A 19541-nucleotide genomic window follows, 5' to 3' on the forward strand; every position below is an offset into this window, starting at 1 on the left:
CTTCAGCTGTCACCAGAACAACACAGAGGTCCATCTTCTCCTTTTGCCCCGTCTCTGCCACTGTGCTCTTGGATATTTGCTAGCAGCATTTATAAATCTGTACTATTTCTGTTGGTGCAAAGTTTTGCTTAGTGATTGAAAATGCAGCACATCCATCTACAACAGCAGCCACAGATGTGGGTGACATCAGGCTCTGTGTCCTGATGTGTCCTGTTGAAAGCAGCAGGGCTTTGGCACCAATACATGTTTCCAGGCCAGAGCTGGCTTCAATATAGTCAGCCCAGCCCTCTGACCTGTCTGTTCCCAGTCATCCATCCTGATGTTCTCAAAGGTTGAATCAGCTACAAATGAAGCCTAAAGCAGGAAGAAGTGATCAGTGCCCAACTTCCTCCACAACATTAAACCATGGGACTTTGTTCCCACTCTGTTCGTTAAGTTCCAATAGGAGGTGAGTTTGTGTCTAAAAATGTGACACAAGGCACCTGAAATTGGGCACTCAGAAATTATTACACCACAAACTTGACTGTCTTCAACAACAGTTCAGGCATATGTCCCTACATCATTCAGGTTTTCTCCTCAGAAGGGTAACATTTGCTCACGTCTGAGCAGTAGGCTATTATTTCCAAATATTTTGGGGATTCCTGGCTGGCCTTCCCATTCCAACAGCACAATTTTATATGCACAGATCTTGTATTTGCTAATGGTACCACAGAGCTGTTTAATGAGATATTTTTTGTCAGCATAAGTGCAGACTAGAGTTGAGACAACTGCTCAGGGTAAGGATCTCTTCTTTTTCTATGAAATAGATTGGAGGCCTTGACAATAACAACAGTCCTTGGTATAAACATTGCTCCCTGTTAACCACAAAGCCTGTGTTGCAATACATGCACCTAAGATGCAAAAATGTAACATCTGGTGTCTGCATGACTAGTTCAGCACTGAGTACTGCTGTGTTTTGTCTCTAATACCTACTGAGAGCCCTACCTCTCCAGCTACTTTGCAGCCATCTGGAAGATCACAAAAAGGTATTTGATTTAGCTTTGTCCCATGAGACAACACAATCCAGCTCAGCCTACATGTGTTGAGTGTATTGACAGGCAATTTAAGAGATGTAGAAGAGTTAGCTTGCTTGCTTTTTGCTTGTGTGATACCCTTTTTAGCCCAGACTGCAGGACTATGCAGGGGTAAAAGAATTTCAGTGTTCAGCAATAGCAGGGGTTGAGGAATGGTCACGCTGCAAGGAATTGAAGACCCCAGAGGCAGCAGTGGTGAAAGAGATAGCCATTTGCACTGGGATGCAAGGGACAAGGGGGGACAGGATCTTTGTATGGTTCCTGCTCATCCAGACTTAGATCAGGACTTGGAGGGGAACATGATTTTGGCCATCTCGCGCTAACAGTGCTTTGGCCACTGTGTGCTTGCTGCTAGGATCCAGAGCCAAGACTCGGTCCTGGAGCTGTGCAGGAAAACCCTCCGTTAAGGGCAGGGCACTCAAGCCATGGTCCAGTGCTTTACACAGTCCATAGCAGCAAGCACAAATAAGCAGAGTAAGGACAGAAGGACACAGCAACTGCCATGCAAGATCAGACCTACTGACCTAACACGCTGGAAGGCCATTGCCTTTATGGCCGTTAAAATGTACTCGGGTTGTCACGATTCATCTCCCACCTTTTACACCAAAATAATTTGATTTGCTCTTAATGGAGCTTTTAAATTGCATTTCCAAAATTCGTGGCATAGTGAGACATAATAAAAGAAATAACATTTCCTTTTCTGTTTCATATTGGGTCAATTGCAAAATAACACAAAATAAAAAAAACAAGTGGTTTCAGAGGAATGCATATCACGTACTGTGTAAGCAGAGACTGTGCCAGATGAGAGCCCAGTGCAGAGGGGCATGAGATGACAAGGGACTTGAGGGTGATCAGCACTTTTCCACATCGCTGTCTTGCATGCTACATTTAACCAGTAGCACTTCTAAAGGAAAACAGCCCAACAGTAAAACCCATCCAGTGTGGTTCTTTGCCACTTGTCTAGTTGTAATATAATCACTGACATACCTAAATAATTTAGTTATGATTGTTGTAGACTTAGAGGATGACATTTAGAAGAAATACTGAGTCACAACCTGCTGAGCGGGGTGTGAATGGGAGATTTTCAGCCTGCCTTTAGCCATCTACCTCTACCATCAGTGGATGAGGAAGAGGCACTTTTAAAGGAATTAATTCTGTCCAAAATAAGCCTCTAAAATGCCTTTTAAATATAAAATATTATCACAGTGGAAGTTTTGCTGACATCAATTTTTCAGAATAATGCAATTAATTACCTGTGTTGTAGGCCAGGGGGGAAGACAGTATCTCATTTCACAGCCTTAACAGGCCAGGTACAAGTAGTAACACACAAACTTCCCATAGAAGTGGCCTCTGAGAATGGTGCTGATCCCTACATTTCTGTTTCTGCACCCTGAGTTTGGTAGAATTATCAGCATTTCTAAGATGTCTTTTTCTTGCCTCTTGTTGCTTTAAAACTTGCAATGTTGCTCACACTTGGTATGAGTAAAGCACAATGGAAAGCATTTTCTCAAAGGTCACCTTTACAACATACCTAACCACGGATGAGACTAGAGGAAATTTGTATAGCTACATCAAATCCATAATCATGCATTTTAAAGCCAAGTGGGGTCATTAAGTTATCAAACCTTGCCCTGTGCATGACACAGGCTGCAGCATTTTCTGTTATTAAGTAGGATGAAGATTTTCACATTGACAACTGTGTAAGGTTTTATTCCTTGTTTTCTTTAGTCCTCCATGATTTCTTGCACTCTGCAGCCCTTCTCTTTTCCATTCCTCTTTCCATCTGCCTGTCAAGCAGCACGATTCTGCCTGTTCCTCCTCCTTTACAAGGATTATTTGTTACTGTGGTGCCTGTGGCGGAGTCTTCATCTTCCAGATCCCTCTCCTCCATCAACTTCAGCACTTTGAAACTGCAGCTGAAAACAATTCTCCCATCTCTTCTTCTGCCTCCCCCTGTCACCAACACCCCATTTATAAGTGTGTGAAATGTCTTTGTAGAGCACTGAGCTCTTAGTGAGAGGTGAAGGATGAATTATGCCCTTGACACCAAATGAAATAATTTAACCTTAGATTTTTTTTTAATAAAGCTTTTCTCTCAAAATAATCAAGCCATTATAATGTCATTGGATAACAGTCCCAATAATCAGTTACAAGACTATGCAAAGACCGAACTATACATTCATCTTTGTGCAGATTTTGCTGTTAGTATTTAATCATGTCTGTAATAATAAATACTTGACTGACAAATCAGCTTCTGCATAGCATTAAGGAATTTACTTTCAAACTTAGTTTTATGTGCAGAATCAAACTGCTATTGTCAATAAAGCTGCAGCATTCTGTTAATGGTAATGTACATTAAGGTTGAGTCTGAAAGAGCAGCCAAAGAAGACCTTAAAATATTCTGAGAGACCTCCAGTTTCTGATGTGAATAGTTTTCATTTTACAAAGAATGAGATGTGTTTCAGGTTGATTAATTCTGTATGCCTGACTTTTATTTTAACTGGAGTGTTTGTATATGATTGGTTACATTGAGAACCATAATCTATGCTCATCCTACAACTATCCTATTACTGATCGCACCTGGCAGTGTGTAGATGAATAGTACCAGGAAGACAATGAGAATAAGCAAAATTATGCCAATGATGATGTACTTCTTGTAGTTTCTCCAGATCAGGTGATACAAACACTTGAAAGGATTTACGAACCAAGAGAAGGATGTGTCTGGTCGGCTAAAGGGGAAGAAAGAAAAAAAGAAAAACTTTTGTAGAGGGAGATTCAGATATTTCCAAAGGTACCCCACTGCAAAGTACATATTTAAGACTGAAAAGAACCTTTAACTCCTGGGAATCAACTAACGAGTTTAGAGGGAACATCTATGAGATTTACATATGATGGGGGTCACTCTTCTTCCATCTATTCCCGGGCCTATGATCCACACACCACTGGGAATGAAACTCCAGTTCATGCTTCATAACTACTCCAGTTTAAAACAAGGTACAAATTCAAAGTCCAAGATCATGATAAATCCTAAAGAATAAATGTGGACATCTTGAACTTGAGTACAAAAGCTTTCTAACCATTGCATAGAATTTAGCATCACAAAAGGAGTAATGAGCCACTACGAAAAACCTAATTGCTCAGTGATAGTCATGGTAACACAAGAGGCAGAGTGAGCTCATGCCTGCCATGTGGCCGTTTGCCTGGGGACACAGAGGGAAGAAGAGCCACCTTCTCCTGCTGGTGACTATCTGCATTTCAGAGTCTTAATTTTTTTCTAATTATTGCCCCATGTCACAGTCTCTCCATAACCAGGAGTTTCTTCACACTGTGTGACAAAGCTGGCTGTGTACTGAGAGGAAAACCATGTTCTCCTTAGGAGAAATGTTGATGCAGTCTCTCCTCTGGCATGTTGCCCAGTTTGGGAGATCACTATGCCTCCCTACCCCTACAATAAACTGAGGCAACATCTGTCAGCTTTGTATGGTAGGAAGACCCACAGAACACTGAGGTGTGGAGCAACATTAACACCAGCAAAACTGGGTGCATATTATCTTTCTTATCCAATATCACTGTAATTGTGCATATGACACAGTAGTAAGGAGAATGAAATTAAGACTGAGGGTCACAAAAAGCAGCCATATCTCACAGAGGAAAGCAGTTAAAAGAATTTAAGCAATGTCTTAGTCATCAAGAGAATTCAGCATTTAACATGTGGAACGAATGCCAACTGATAGAAGGTCCATAAATCTAAGAGGCCAACTGAATATCTTTTGATTAAAAACTGTATTTTATACTGAGGTGGAAATGACTCAGAAATATATCAACAAATAAACTCTCCAGGTTAAAAAGAATTATTGAAATATCAATCCCTATGACCTGAGTAACAAACCCATTAGTCTGCATTTTCCAGCTACTTAAAGGCTTTTCAAAACCTTTAAAGACAGTGGAAAAAAAACCCCAAACCCAGTGTGTTGCTCATTTAATTTTTTTTCTTTGCGACACAGGCAATAGAATTCAGTACCAGTTATAGTAGAGTGCATTCAGAAAAGCATCCTTTCTTGATCAGCAGAGGCTGAGAGATGGATAACCTCATGGTGCTTTGGCCAGCAGGAAATTACACTCACTGTAACTTATTTCTTATTTATATGATTCTCTTTAGTTCCAAGCCATTTAATCTTTGTCCACTCCTGCTCTGTTTTGTCAAAGTGTCTGCTATTCTTTAGTAGCTCCTCAAAGGTTGTTATAGTTTTTAAATTATTTTGTTTCTTAGTTAAAAAAATCTTAATTACACAAAACAATCTGAAAATTTCCCTGTTTCTCTGTGTGAGCCTATGTGACTAGCAACAAAAATGAGAACCTAGAGTAGTGCAATAGAAATACGGAGGTCCTGATACAAAGCTCCTTGAGATCCACTTCTTGCTGAAGAGAACTCATTTGAAATGCAGAAACAGTTACCATCTGTTCTCTTTTGGTTGATTCCGACTACTTTGCATGTATGAACCATGTAGTCCCTCACTTGGTGGCACTGAGCTGGTAAACTTTAACATCAGCTTTAATGAACTGAAGCATGCAATGTCTTCAGCTGTGAGTTTATTTTCGCTTCCAGTAAGTGAGTGTCTAGATAAAATACCATTTACTACCCCCATGCTCATACTGCTTTATTAACCTTAACATTTATTTTGCCTAACTTTAAAACTTAGGAGCTCAGCCTGATCAGTCATGTGGATGATCTTCATGTGGAAAGGAAGGACTTTCTGGAGAACAATTCATCTTTTTCCATCTTAATGTACTTGTGTTAAGTAAATAGGATGAATTCCCTACTTGTACATGAGCAGCTGCAAAAAGAGCCTGAATGGCTTGCTTCTGAGACGGGTAATGTTGAGTGAGGCTAGCCTCACCCTAATTTTAATTTAATTGAGGCATACATCTCAAATAAGAGTTAAGAGTAGAACTAGTTTGAGGCATGTGTTGGCTGTGCATTTCATTATAAAAACCTAGATGTGGAGCCTCTCTGATCATTCTGCGCAAGATGTGGAGGAAGACTTTGGATTTGTGGCTTCTGGGTCAAAACACTGCTGTGCAGCCAGCTTGGTGTTGTAGCAGACAAGAAGCCACCAGGCTAATGACAACTAGCACATTTGCAGATAAAATGACCTTGAAGTGGAAACACCAGGAGCCCTACAGCCCCAGGCTGCCTGGGGTGAATGAAATGAGCCTGGAAAAAAAAGAGGAAAATGAGGCAGTGCCTTTGTCCATCCTGTTGACAAACTTCTGGACACATGAAACTTCTATTACCCATTACAGCCCACCTTAGAACTGCCTAGGCCGATTGCTGCCCACCACATGTATTCTAGAGCTATCTCAGTCCTCTCCCTTCTGTAAGACAGTGCCGCAGTTTCCATTACTCGGAATCAACATCTGTCAGGCATAGCTCATCCTGCCTTTGGGTAAAGACGCTGGGTGAAATGATTGATTAAAAACTTTCCAAGGCTAATTTTCAACAAGTCTCTGATACCTCTAATTTTCAGGCTGAATATATACCCTTTATAGTGGTATTGGCTATTCCACATTATACTGTTTTCTCTTTTTCCATGTTTATCCTGAGATATATATCAAACCAACAAAATTAAGCAGAATGTACAATGCTTACCATTATGATTTGCACTTAATTTTTACAAGCCTTGGTAGCAGGAAATATAACATCAATTTCTCGGGTTTTTTTCTTTCCTAATGTAACTCATTATTTTAGTGGAACAAAGTACTTGAGCTAAAATAAATTAGATGGATATTTTTTATAAATGCAAAACTGTCAACTGATATTTTTAATGTGACAAACACTGAACGATAAAGTGTTCCTTCTAGATCATCTGCCTTTGTTAAGCCACTTAAAATGTCCTCATTGAAAAGTCTTATGATGAAAAAGAAGAATTTTCATTCCTTGATTATAGAGTACAAAAAGTTAGAGATAGGTTAAAGTCGTATTATTCCTGTATGACCAAATTTTCATGTTTCATGTGTCTTTGTCTGCAAGTCATTAATTTATGCACAAATAACTAGATGTAATGCAGAGGTCAGTTTTCCAATGATAAGTAGCAACTAAGACACATTTAAATGTTTACAGACAATTCTTAAAATCATAGAAACACAGAATCACTGGATCTTTTAGGTTGGGAAAGACCTTTAAGATCATTGAGTCCAAACCTTAAACCACACACTGCCAAGTCCACCGCTAAAGGATGTCGCTAAGCATCACATCTACACGTCTTTTAAATGCCTCCAGGGATGGTGACTCAACCACTTCCCTGGGCAGCCTGTTCCAGTGCTTGCAACCTTTTTGGTGAATAATTTTTGCCTCATGTCCGAAATGCTTGTTTCCTAATACTAAGACTCTGTCTCCTGATGGCCATATTAAAAAAAAAAGGGGACATAGGAAATATTTCATACAGTCATTTTAAAGCACTAAAGCCTTAATGATTTACACTTAACCTCTTAACATAATAAATATAATCCATATGATCTTTACAGGTGAGCAGACTGAGGCATTGTTTGTACGCGTAAGTCATGACTGTTTAAGAGGTTATCACATGCCAGGTCAGCTATGGAATGAGTCTGTGTGTGAACTCTAGCTGAGGACAAATATGTAGCAATGCAATCTATTTCAGCTTCCAGAGGATCGTTTCAGATGACCTGGAAGGTGTTACTAGCTTTGAGTGCAGGCAGCCAGCTGATGGACAAGTTGGGCAAATGGCTTGCTCAGGGTTGGAGGAGGGAAGAGCAGAAAAGTCAGGAGAGAAGCAAGATAACTGCTTTTCCCTCTCTCTGGCTGAAAGTCCCTGCTCTAGCTTGCTTAATAGTATGGTGCTACTCACTTGGGTTTTTCCAAGGGGTCAGGCTCCTTTCGAGCTTTGCCTACTGGATTCTTCTCAGCTTCTTCTGCTGTGACTAAGTGAAACTCAGCTTCCACTTTGCCCTGGATCAGAGAGACAATATGTAAGCATCCAGTCCTGAGTTATTATGATTAAATCACAGCAGGATTCAGCTTGTGGAGAAATTATGGAACCAGCTGAGGATAAAGGAAATGGATTAAGGAAAATAAGATAAAGTCTTTGCAGCTGAAGAGAAAGCACAAAAGAAAGCGCATCTACCAAACTCCTGACTTATTTCCACAGACTTGAGGAAAGAGAGGTAGGATGTTTCCTTCTAGACTCATAAATATGTTTTCTGCTTGATGAATTATAATATAATTCATCTGAGAAGACATGTCTTCTATCTATCACATGTCCTGGCAGAGCTGAAAGTCTGAGCTGCAAGCTGCATTGCTGACGTGGACAAAATGTAGTTCACCAATGCGGAGAAACTCAGCCAGTCACAAGTGCTGGAGCAGTTGAGCTGTGGGGTCTCAGCTCACAAAAGGAAGATGGCTAGAAATGAGATCTATGTGCAGGAAATATCATGCAGTGCTGCAGCTCTATTCAAGCTAAAACAGTAGCAATCTGGCATATGGATTCAGAGCCAATTTTCTTGCTAGATGGCCAGAAGATAATACTCAGAGCTATGGCAGAAGGACAACTTTGTTCAGCATCGATTTACTGATAATTTCTAGAATTAGGGAATTAGAAAAAGGGAATATGCTGGTTTAGGGTGTTTTTTTAGTGAAAAGCCATTAAAACCTATCGAGTGACCAATACAATATTAGCATTTATAAAAGGTCATGCTTGCTAAGCTCTGCAATAGAAACAAGTTACCTGAGTTATTAGACTCTTAGTATCAATTGTAACTTCTGCTACAAAGGTTAAAGCTTTCTAAATCTAGCTTAAATCTTTATTTTCCCCTTGCCCTCACAGCAACAAACCTGTTGATAATTCTATCTGTGTGTTATAGAGATGTTTGCTATTTTTTTTCCTTGTTCACCCAAGGTACGTTCTTCAGTAGTATAGCCTGTAAAGATTTAATTAGGCCAAAGGGAAAATTAACAAATGACAATTTCAGAAATTAAAAAAATCTAGTAACATTTAAGAGTGGGTAAATCAAATTGCTCTGTAAAATCTGTGATGGATGAAAACCAAATGGCTTTTCATGTATTTGTCTTTCTACCTCATAACTTGGTTGATATCAAAACCTAAAGTGTTTCTGGCTAGTGTCAGGGATTCAGCACAGAACCGGGATGAAAGAATGATGCAGATAAAAGGGTTCAGTGTAGAAGACAAGGGGAATCAAGAGATGAAAATGGACTGGGAGAAAGAGAATCAATTGTACATGAGTCGATAAAATGAAGATAAAAAAGGGATATGCAAGCGGCATCTATCCACTAAATCCATGGAAAGTAAGCAGGCACCTTCAATCTGAAGAAGGCAATGAACTTGAAGATGGCACTTTTTATTAAAGCATTCTTGTTGAAAGGACAGAAACATGAAGGAATGATGAAGTTTAGGAAAACTCCTGGAGACTCAATGAAAGTCTTGAACAGCAGGAGACCTCCTGAAAAAGGGCCAAAACACGTGAATTTGTAGGTGGCTACAGTACAGGAAGGTAGCTTGTAGCTCTTGGTCTGTGTTTCCATGCAGATCTGGATGGATCTAAAAGCACTCCAACCATATTAATCCCAGAATTGGGCTGCAGGGATGCCCAGGTTCAGGTCCAAGCTCCTGAAGTGCTCTGTGGACATGTGAGCACATTAGCTCAGGTTTTCCTTCACTAGCTCACCCAGCTCTGCTTCATGCTCTGTTTCATGTAGACATGCCCCAGAGACCACATGCAGAGTTAACTATCAAGGTGTATTTCATGCTTAGGTACATGCACTCCACCCAGGAAGCAGAACGGATGAACTCTCTCATCTACACTGAGGATCCCTATGCTGCTGTAACAGCATAAAAGGGACAATGCAGAAATTGTGTTAAACACTGAGAATTTCTGTATAGCTCCACATTATGCACAGAAAAAGCTACAACGTTATGAAGAGAAGCTGTAGCAGAAAACTCTGAGATAAATGGCTAGGTGCATGCTATGTGAGATTTACACCCTGCTGGCGAACGTTATTGCACTAGAGGCATCAGGAAAATGAAACCTTGTGTGGCGGCATTTATATTTATCTTACGAAAATATAAATAACAATAACTAATTGTTATTGTTATTTATATTTATATAACAATATAAAAAGTGTTGCTAATATAACAAGTGTTGCAGAGTTTTGGGGAAGCTGTCATTGTCCTTTGCGTTCCTTTATACCAGTTTCATCCTGCCACTAAACAAAAAACCATTTGATCAGTCAGCACACTTCAACTGGAAAAAGGGACCCTACTCTTTCTACTTGAGATGTGTCACTAGTAAGGAGGATAACGATTGACTCCAAAATCAGTTCCTTCACCCTGGTTGAAATGAGAAAAAAACCCGAAATAAATAGAGAAGCAGGTGAGATTCCTCCCAGGATTTCTTTAGCTGATTTAAAGTTGGCTGGAAACAGCTGATTTTCCGCTCTACACATCGTATGTGCTGGGAGACAAACAGTGGAAGAAAGCAAAGAAAAAGTACAACATGCTCTGGTTGCCTGGGGTTATCTGAACTAAATCTAAGGCGGACCACTGAAGCATTTGGAGGAGTCCTGTGCTTTGCCAGTAGTGGTGGTTCTTCGGATGCCATATCCAAAATTAGAATCTGTCTCATAATCTCAGCAGAGCATACCAGACCCAGATAAAAGCTGTTCACACATAGTGAGCTCCCTACCGTGAGCTCTCCAGCCTTGATGAAAGGCCACCAGCCTCTGACACGCTTCTGCTGAAATATGGAGATCTTGTTTTCTTCACCTGCTTCCACAACCATGCCTAGGTCACAGCTCTTGGCTGTCTTTGCTGCTCGAGGGAAACCATTCAGGTTCAGTTCAAGAGTGCCTGGAGGGAGAAGTAATGTGACAACACTCAGAGACCAGACAGATGTTAATGTCTCCAAACAGCGGCTTCCAAGTAACATACATGGAGCAATGGAGCAGCTCATAGCTACGGATCTCTGTGTATCGTAAGATATTCATTTGTACTGCTCTGGCATCATCTTATCTGAGTCCTTAATTATGCCCTCTCCAAGAAATATTTAAGTTTGTAATGTGCTACCACAGAGAAAGACAAGCAACATTTGGGTCTCAAACACCTCTTTGCTTATACCTCTATAAAATGCAGGTCTGCCAAGATTTTGATGAAGTTCAGACAGATCCATTGCATACTCACCTAAGAAATCATCTGAAGAGAGTCTTTCAAAGTCCCACACCTGAAGCACCAGCTCAGCAGGTATTTTGCGCTCTGTCTTTTCCAAGGAAAATATGTTTTCTCTTTTACTGACCACCATTTGTTTCTCTGCTGGGAGATAGTAGAATGGGAACACAAAGCGCCAGTTGAAGTTGCCCTCTCCTGTCAAGGAGTTGTAATGTACATCTGTCTCCTGTTTGTCCTCTTCCAGGCCCTTTATCCACCTATGGCAAGCACATAGTCGAACACACTGCTGTCACTGGAGAGGCTGGAGTTGTGGTTGTTATTTTGTTACAGGCATGATAATTTACTAATTCTTCCCTAGGCAGTACAAGGTAACACACTGTTCAGGACCGCGATACGCAGCGATAACCCTGGCTCAGACATCTCAGCTCCCTCCAAGCCATGGAACAAGCTGCAGCAACGGACACTGGTGATCAAAATTTAAAAATGAGAACATAATTTTTTTTTAGATCAGACTCCAAAATACCAGTTAGCCATTTACCATTGGCCAAAATGTCTGTCTTCTTTGTGACTGGTGAAGACAAGATTATTCATTTGTCCGCTGCTAATCATCCTACATTCATCTTGTTCCACTCTAATAAATTCTGTGTCAATGTCCCAAGAGTGATTTAAGTGCCCAGTGTTAGGGCCTAAACCAATTGCAGTTGAAGTCTGAAGGCTATAAATATGCCCTAAAAGAATAAGCTATTCTGCCTGTGTTTTCTTGTGAGTTCCTCTTGCTGCAGTGTGCACATCTGGTGCACAATCCTACGTTAGGACAATGCTTTCCTAAATATTATCTTCTCTTCTGAAGATGTAATGATGCGGCTAAGTATGTTTTAGTTCTGAAGATGATTTATCACACCATGAGTAAAGATTAGCATTTTTGAGCTGCATCCAAAGAGTGACTTTTCCCCTGCAAGACCCATTATTTCAAAAAGTAATTGGAAAAAACAGTAGCAATCCCAAGCACAGCACTCTCAGTGCAAATCCATGCCTGGTGACAGATTCAGTGCACTGAATCCATGTCCATAATGAGAATGAATCCATGTGCATCCATTGACATAATGAGATTTGTGTCTTCATCACTAAGGCACAGAAGCAAAAACTTACCCACTCCTGCCTTCCCCTGTCAAATTGATCTGACATTGATAGCAAAGTTCTCATGTTATTACACAGCTCAGCACAAAGGTTGGCTGCGTATTTTTTTCCTCAATTTTGTGCTCTCAGAACTACTCTGCTACTGCTCTGAGCATATTAGTGTATTGATAAGTTGCATACATCTGTGTGAACATCAGTTATTTCAGAGTAGCTCCACTCAGGAATCTGAAAAGGGAGGTTGGCTCAGTCAGTGTGTGAGATAACGACGCTTGCAGCACACTGGAGGCCATATGGTTGTACTACTGTGTGCTTCACCTGATCTAATATCATCTGTTCCAAAGAAGTCATACCAGTCCGGGTGCCCCATACGGCTTGGTCAGAGCCACACAAATTTTCCTGGTAAAATGCACATAGATTTACCCTGCACAGAAGTATGAGCTGCTACCAGACTGCCCTCTCCTTATGCTTATTTTGGATTTCTTATATTCATACGATTTTTGGAACCTGCAAAATGGAAAACATCCTCCCTTCTCTGTTCCATCAGTTCCAGTGCTCCCTCCTCCAGCTCCTTGCATATGGTCATCGACAATACTGCAGCAGCATTTTAGGGAAATTAATTTTTCCATATGGCTGGTGCTCTACAAATTCAGATTTTTCCAGGACTCCACAATGACAGAGTTCATATTGGCATATTAATCTCACTGACTAGTAGTGGAAGCACAACAAGAAATCTGAGACCACTCTTGCACTTCCTACTGACATGCCAAAATTCCCGTGGCTCCCCCTACCCCCCGGGTACTTGCAGTTAAATCCAGCTCAGAAGCAGAAAGTGCAAAGCAGTATTCCAAAACAGGCAAGTAATTTTAAGAAGTAACCTGTTACATTCTCAGGAAAGAGCTGGTTTGGGTGTCAAGGTCTCCTTTCACTCTCTCTCTTTTCATTTTATTCACATGATACGTTTTACTGATTATCCCAGTAAAACCTGTGAAGATGTGCCAGCTGTTTTATCTGCAGCAGGAAGGAGATGGAGAGCAGAAAGTATCCACATGATGTTATCTCCTCCATGACCATGGTCATTCACCTACACATGCTTCCCACATGAGGTTAGAAAGTACTTCCAATAGAAATAGCCTGGCAAGCACCTGTTTTCTTGTCTATAATGTCCTCAGAATTACTTTTTCTCTTATGTCAAACCTGTCAGCATCTACGTAAGTTCTTACAGGTCAAGTTCTGTAAGTGTTTGATCTCTGTTTGCTAAACTGTAGGCTTGGTTCTTTTCTTGTGCCATCTCTACCTGAGTGGGAAGTAATCACTAGTGTCATTTTACAGTTAGTTACCTTCATTTCAAGAGGGGAAAGAAAAATAAAAGAGAAGAAAAAGAAGCAATATCTAATATGGATTAATTTTGGCAGGCATTTAGAGCAAAATGCCAAGGTCACAGAAAGAGCTTATCAGATATTCACACAAAATAATTATTTCATCTGATTTTTGAATTAAATATTACATGTTCTTTTGAAGAGAAATCCTGAAGAACTTACCCTTTTACATAGATGTCACTTGATTTTTGCCCTGTAAAGATATTTTCATCTTCTAGAATTACATCCTCTGTATTCCAGATTATTACCCTCAGTTCATAGCTGAAAAAGAAAAAAATGTAGGCTTGTGTATACTCAAGCTCTGGCCAGACATTAATGTAAACCTATATCAAATCCTGTTTTTATAAAGTGACAAATGTTGTATTGGCATCAGCCTCAGGCCTCATTTGTTTACAAGATTCTAGTGGTAGAGTGGAGATGGTGGCTTCTCTCAGTCCTTGGAGCAGGCTGGACAACAATGTCATCACTGACAGCTTTGGAGGGGTGGAAAATTCCTTGCTTTTTATGCACCTTTTCCATTGCAACTCTTTTCACGAAAATACTGCAGTGAAACAAGGCAAAGTTGATTTGAACATCATCAGAGGAGTCTCCAAAATAGTGAGCAGCTTGCTGATAAGAAACAGAGCTCCCTGGGAGGTGCTTTTCAGAAAAAATGCCTGCAGATTTTGTCTTTGGTGCAAACCAGTGCATTAAAAGGGAAGAGAAGCACTGGTTAAAGATATTTTCATTTAAGCAAGTGCCATCATCTCTAGAAGAAACAGTAAAAGGAATTAAACCTTTCCTATCCTTTCCACTCCCTATATACAGACATTTATGATGGTCATCCAAAGCTCTAGAAGCTTGGACTGAAATCCAGGTGTTGCATGTGACATAAAAAAATCATACTAAAAAATGTAGGTATGCCTTTAGTCATTGTATGAACTGCAAAATAAGAAAACACTGTTTTTGATATATATGATATGAACACAGACATATGGATCTGTTAGACCAAGTCCAGAGAAGGGCTTCCCAGAGAAGGCATGGATGCCCCATCCCTGGAGGTTTTCAAAGCCATATTGGATGAGGCTTTGTGCAACCTGACTTAGTAGAAGGTAACTCTGTCCATGGCAAGGGGGTTGGAACCAGTTGATCTTTAAGATCCCTTCCGAGCCAAACTATTCTATGATTGTATGATTTTTCTGATATGACATGTGTTGTCTTAGAAACAGCCTCAATCTCAGGTGTGAAACTATGCCTGAGAAGTCAGCAGATACCCTAGGTCACGGAGCTCTTAAGGAGATGTCAACCATGAAAACCAAGTCTGTGCGCTATTCAAAAAAACTTTCATCTACGATGCTATATCAGCCCCTGTTCAGTCAACGATTATTAAGAAGAAATGTTTTCCCAAAGTGTTTTGAAGTCTCATGGAGCCTGGAGCCTATTTTGCTGCAGCAAATATGCATTTGTCAGCAAAATGTGTAACTCATGTTTGCATGTTTATTTTCTTTCTCATAATTAATGGTTTGAAAATATTTTTCCCTGGTTTTGTAGAGTACAAAAATGACAACAAGTTGGGCTTGTGGGAATGATTAATTTTAAATCTTTTTGGACTGGAAAATGCTTTTTGTTAGGGGACATCACAGAAAGTTCTGGTCTGAAGAAAGTAATTGTTACATAGACTCTTATTTTTGTCAAATCTTGGAAATGAGCTTTTATTATTGTGTCTTGTTCAAACATAAATAATGCAGGAATAATACCTGATGCTGCTTCAGACACAAAATTCTCAGGAAGGGCCTTGCTCAAATATTGGAATAAAGCTCGTATAGGATGGGCTGAAAACTCCATTGCTCATTTTTGTATTTCATTTACAAACGTTCAATTACCTTGAAGAACTATGTGTAGAGTTGCATATAAAGCAGCATAAGTATCTGTGCGAAATCAGAGAGAAAGTTATTCCAAACATCTCTCTTCTATCTGCTGCTGCTTTAAGTGTTTCTTGATCTTATCTTTGAATGAAGTGCTGGAAATCCAATAGGTGCAATACTATTGCATCAGATTAAAGATCTCAAGCAGGTTCAAATAAGTTATCTAGCTGAAAGAGGTAGTGAAACCAGAATTACTTCCTTCAGTTCAACAAGTGGATGATAACATAAGAGTTATTAAGGGACTCTTGCCTCTAGCCACCTGCAATCTCTGTATGAAAAAGGAATATCTTTCTAAAAGAAGTGTGTGATAGCCCTTGATGGAAATCCACTAACAGTTTTTGAGATATTTAATGGAGGAGAGGAAACTAGATGCTCTCTTTTGACCTGAAGTCATGTGAACTTAAGAAAACTTTTACCAGGCTCACAGAAGATTGCTGTGATAGTTCATGTTATAGATTTTTCCAGACACTTAAGAAAGACTCAGTCTTTTAAGACTTTATCCACTGTGCTGACAGGAAAACATAGAGTATTACCCTTTGGGTTTTCTTGGTGAAATATCCACTGGGGGTCCTGGCAGAGGCATATCTTCAGGAAACATGTCAACCCACATCTGTACACGACCCTTGAAAACAAAGAAATAAACATCTCTGTAACCCTATTTTAGAGAGGCTTTAAAAGGTTTTAAATGCAGTTTTGACATCTAAAACCACCACTCCCTCTATAAGCACCAACCAGGTCACTATCCTGGAATTATGATTTCATCTATAAACTTACTATATAAAATATATTTTTCATACATATATTCTGTCAGTCTTTCAGGAATTTGGTGAAATTAGAAGCGGTCAAACATTGACAGCTTCGATGAAATCTGTATTAAAAAAAAGAACCAAACCCGAAATACAAGCAGAGTTTGGGTTAACTTAATAAAATAAAGTATTTAAAATAATGAAAATACGCCTTGTATTTATATATTTCTTATAAATAATGAAGTTGCGCCTTGTGTGATTACTGTGTATTTAGATAACTAGCTGTATACATTCACGTGTAACAATTTCCAGGTTTGCACTGTATAAAGTCTCTCACAACATTTCAATGCTGTCTCTAAGTTTGCAGGTACAAAGAGAAACCACAATAACTGGAGGAAAGGAAAACGGCTTGTAGTCTACCATCACCACCATCTCTGGGCTGCTCTACCTGTTCCATGCCTGGCTTATCCTTATGGTAGAGAGGTCGAGTCTCAATGTGCTCTGGGACTAGTTTGTATCCAGCTCCAGGGATATCTTCCCAAGCACGTAAAACCTTTAGGGAGAGATGTTCATACGATTCAACTGTCTCCTCTATACGAAAGAGTAAATCAAAAAGAACAAAGAGAGTTGAATTACAATGTTGAACCCCTTGGTAATATGTTCTATTAATTATTAAAGACATTTATTAAAAATCTGCTTAAGTTAAAAGGAAGATTTTATGTACCCCAGCTAAGTAAACAATGGTCTTGAAATGCGTTTAGTTTGTGTAAGTAAGGGTACCCATTAGGGTAACCAGCAGATTAGAACTTAGGCAGTAGTTTACCTATAAAACACAGTGGATCATTTCACTATTACAGCAGCAGTTTCTAACATGAAGATGGAAGAAAGCAGTGAACTACTCTTTTTAGGGAAAATTGATAATATGATTCTTTTCTATTGTTCATGAAAGACAAGGAGATTTTGATAGAGTTGACAGTAAAGAGGCACTAGTAGTTATGTCTATGCCTCATTTTGCCTTGTGATGGCAATAGCAAAGACTCCCCTAGAGATCTGAATCACACCTCAGAGGAAGAGTGTTGAAGTCCATGGGCAAGAACATATCACTTCCTAAGCAGCTCAGCTTGTCCACTGGAGGAGGGACCCCGGAGAATGGCACCTCAATGAAGGAATAGTGCTAATATTGAAGGTAGGGTGGATATTGGAAAGCAGAGAAAACTGCTTGACCTCTTGAGCTTCTCTTTCCTCCCTTCTTGTGTGGCCTCCACACAAAAGGAACCAGGATTTTTTAAGAGAGATGTTTCCTACTTTAGGAGAGGAGTGCCCAAGTGAGAAGGAAGTTAAGACCTCTCTCTCAGCTTTTATCACGTTTTCCTACAGAGTTGCTATCTATGAGTTGCTGGTAGAAAACAAAAGACTTGTTTTGAATTTAAACAGTAGGTATTACCCTTTCTGATGGCTCAGAGAGGGAGGAAGGATGACCCTGTGGTTATTAGTCCTAGTTGCCTCATATGCATTGATATGTTTTTGAGACACAATATATTTCATCTAATTTTAGCCACTAAAAGCAAGGTCTTTAGCCTGAGCTTCTCAGGCAGACAGCCTCAACAGCAAGAACAGATTGTCCCATGATAACCCATATCCTCTCTCAGGCATCTTTCTAAAGAATGTTTTCACCCTCTGAAGATACTTATTTCTTTCCATTGGCTACTGGTAGTGGTCAGGTATTTGGACTATATGAAAAAACTCTTTGTAACTTCCCATGCTTTGATTCGCTGTGTGGAAAGATGTCAAAGCATGCAAGCTACGCTCCTTTTGGATGAAACTAAGCCAGAACGCATGATCCAAGAGGGTCCACTGCAAATCCTAGGCATCCCATCCTTGGGATCAGGCAGGCACTAATCCAGTGTCCCCCAATTCATACCATGAGGATGTCAGGTCATCAGCAACAACTGTCTTAGACTACAGATTCTCTGCAATTACGCTATGGTGGTAGCTAATGGAGACACAGCCTTCATCACCACAGTTATGAGTATTTCAAAGCAGAGACAGGTTCCTCTTGGTACCGCTGCAATGCAGCTGAAAAATGAACTACTTCATTACCATTCTCATCTTCTGTGAAGACTGTCTGTCCCTTAAAGACTTTTGTTCCTACTTGTATCTCCCCTGGCCGCATGAAAGGTCCACTTATTCTGTAGTCCTTACACAGCTTAGTGAGGATCTCGCTTGGCTTGGTCGTGTCTCGCCACGCATTATACCCTTCTCTGCAAGAATGGAACAGAGTGAAGAAAAACAGTGAGATTTTCCATCAGCAAAGTGCACTGGCAAATCCGCATTTCCTATGCAGACATCTGCTTTGTGATCAGTGCCCCTGACATCTGCTCAGCTAAACGTTTCCTTTGAATTGTCCAGCATGACTTCTTACTTGAGATATCTTCTCTGTCTGCTTGGGTCCTGGGACCAATTACTCTTTTTGCTTAAAGCACACAAGAAGTTGAGGCAGCCTTACCCACAACTTAGATAAAGAAGCCCAGGCACTGGTGTGTTCCCCTAGAGGAAAAGAACCAGAGCTCATTCCCTGTTCTACCTAAAGGGTTCAAATCTATACATTTTTACCTCCATCTAAGAAGTGTTCTGAGGCTCCTACACGCCGAGGAGAAACTGAGGTTATCTGGGACCTGGATCAAACACATAAAGAAATACCTCACACTGGAGACTAAGCTGGCAAGGAAAGTCTTGGGGTTTTATTTGTGCTCCTGGATTGCTTTCTAACATTGTCCACTCTTTTTGTAGCGAAAAAGAAGAAATAATCATAGGAGAAGAACTCCAAATCTACATAGCCCAGGTTATAACGCGGACTTTCTCCGCATTAATTAATCTTTGTGCGCAACATCCTTGGGAGCACAGACACATGACAGGAAGCAGGAGCTCAAAACCATGACCCACGTCTGTAACAGAAGCCATGCCAGCAGCCCTGCCCTGCTACCACTCCCCTCAGTGCCATGCCAGTCCCATCAGTGTTGGTGCAATCACTCCAGTAGCAGCTGAATAATGGAGAGCAGGTTTGAACTCTGTCCTAACTCCTCTGACAGATTTTTTTTCCATTGGC

At 40.3% G+C, this 19541-nt stretch overlaps 1 protein-coding gene across 2 annotated transcripts in view; it reads right to left on the reverse strand.

Moving 5' to 3' along the window:
• Positions 1 to 3144: 3144 nt before the first annotated feature.
• FER1L6 (fer-1 like family member 6) overlaps positions 3145 to 19541 on the reverse strand; it is an 89384-nt gene continuing 72987 nt past the window's right edge. For both annotated transcript variants that reach the window (XM_054060680.1, XM_054060681.1), the window contains 8 exons: positions 18536 to 18696; positions 16884 to 17026; positions 16223 to 16311; positions 13948 to 14046; positions 11288 to 11529; positions 10794 to 10957; positions 7943 to 8043; positions 3145 to 3802 (listed from right to left, as the gene is read on the reverse strand). In XM_054060680.1, coding sequence (XP_053916655.1) covers positions 3622 to 3802; positions 7943 to 8043; positions 10794 to 10957; positions 11288 to 11529; positions 13948 to 14046; positions 16223 to 16311; positions 16884 to 17026; positions 18536 to 18696 — 1180 coding nt within the window. In that variant the 3' untranslated portion in view covers positions 3145 to 3621. The remainder of the gene's footprint in view (positions 3803 to 7942; positions 8044 to 10793; positions 10958 to 11287; positions 11530 to 13947; positions 14047 to 16222; positions 16312 to 16883; positions 17027 to 18535; positions 18697 to 19541) is intronic.

The sequence above is a fragment of the Cuculus canorus genome, chromosome 2 (genome assembly GCF_017976375.1).
Source record: "Cuculus canorus isolate bCucCan1 chromosome 2, bCucCan1.pri, whole genome shotgun sequence".
Lineage (NCBI taxonomy): Eukaryota > Metazoa > Chordata > Aves > Cuculiformes > Cuculidae > Cuculus > Cuculus canorus.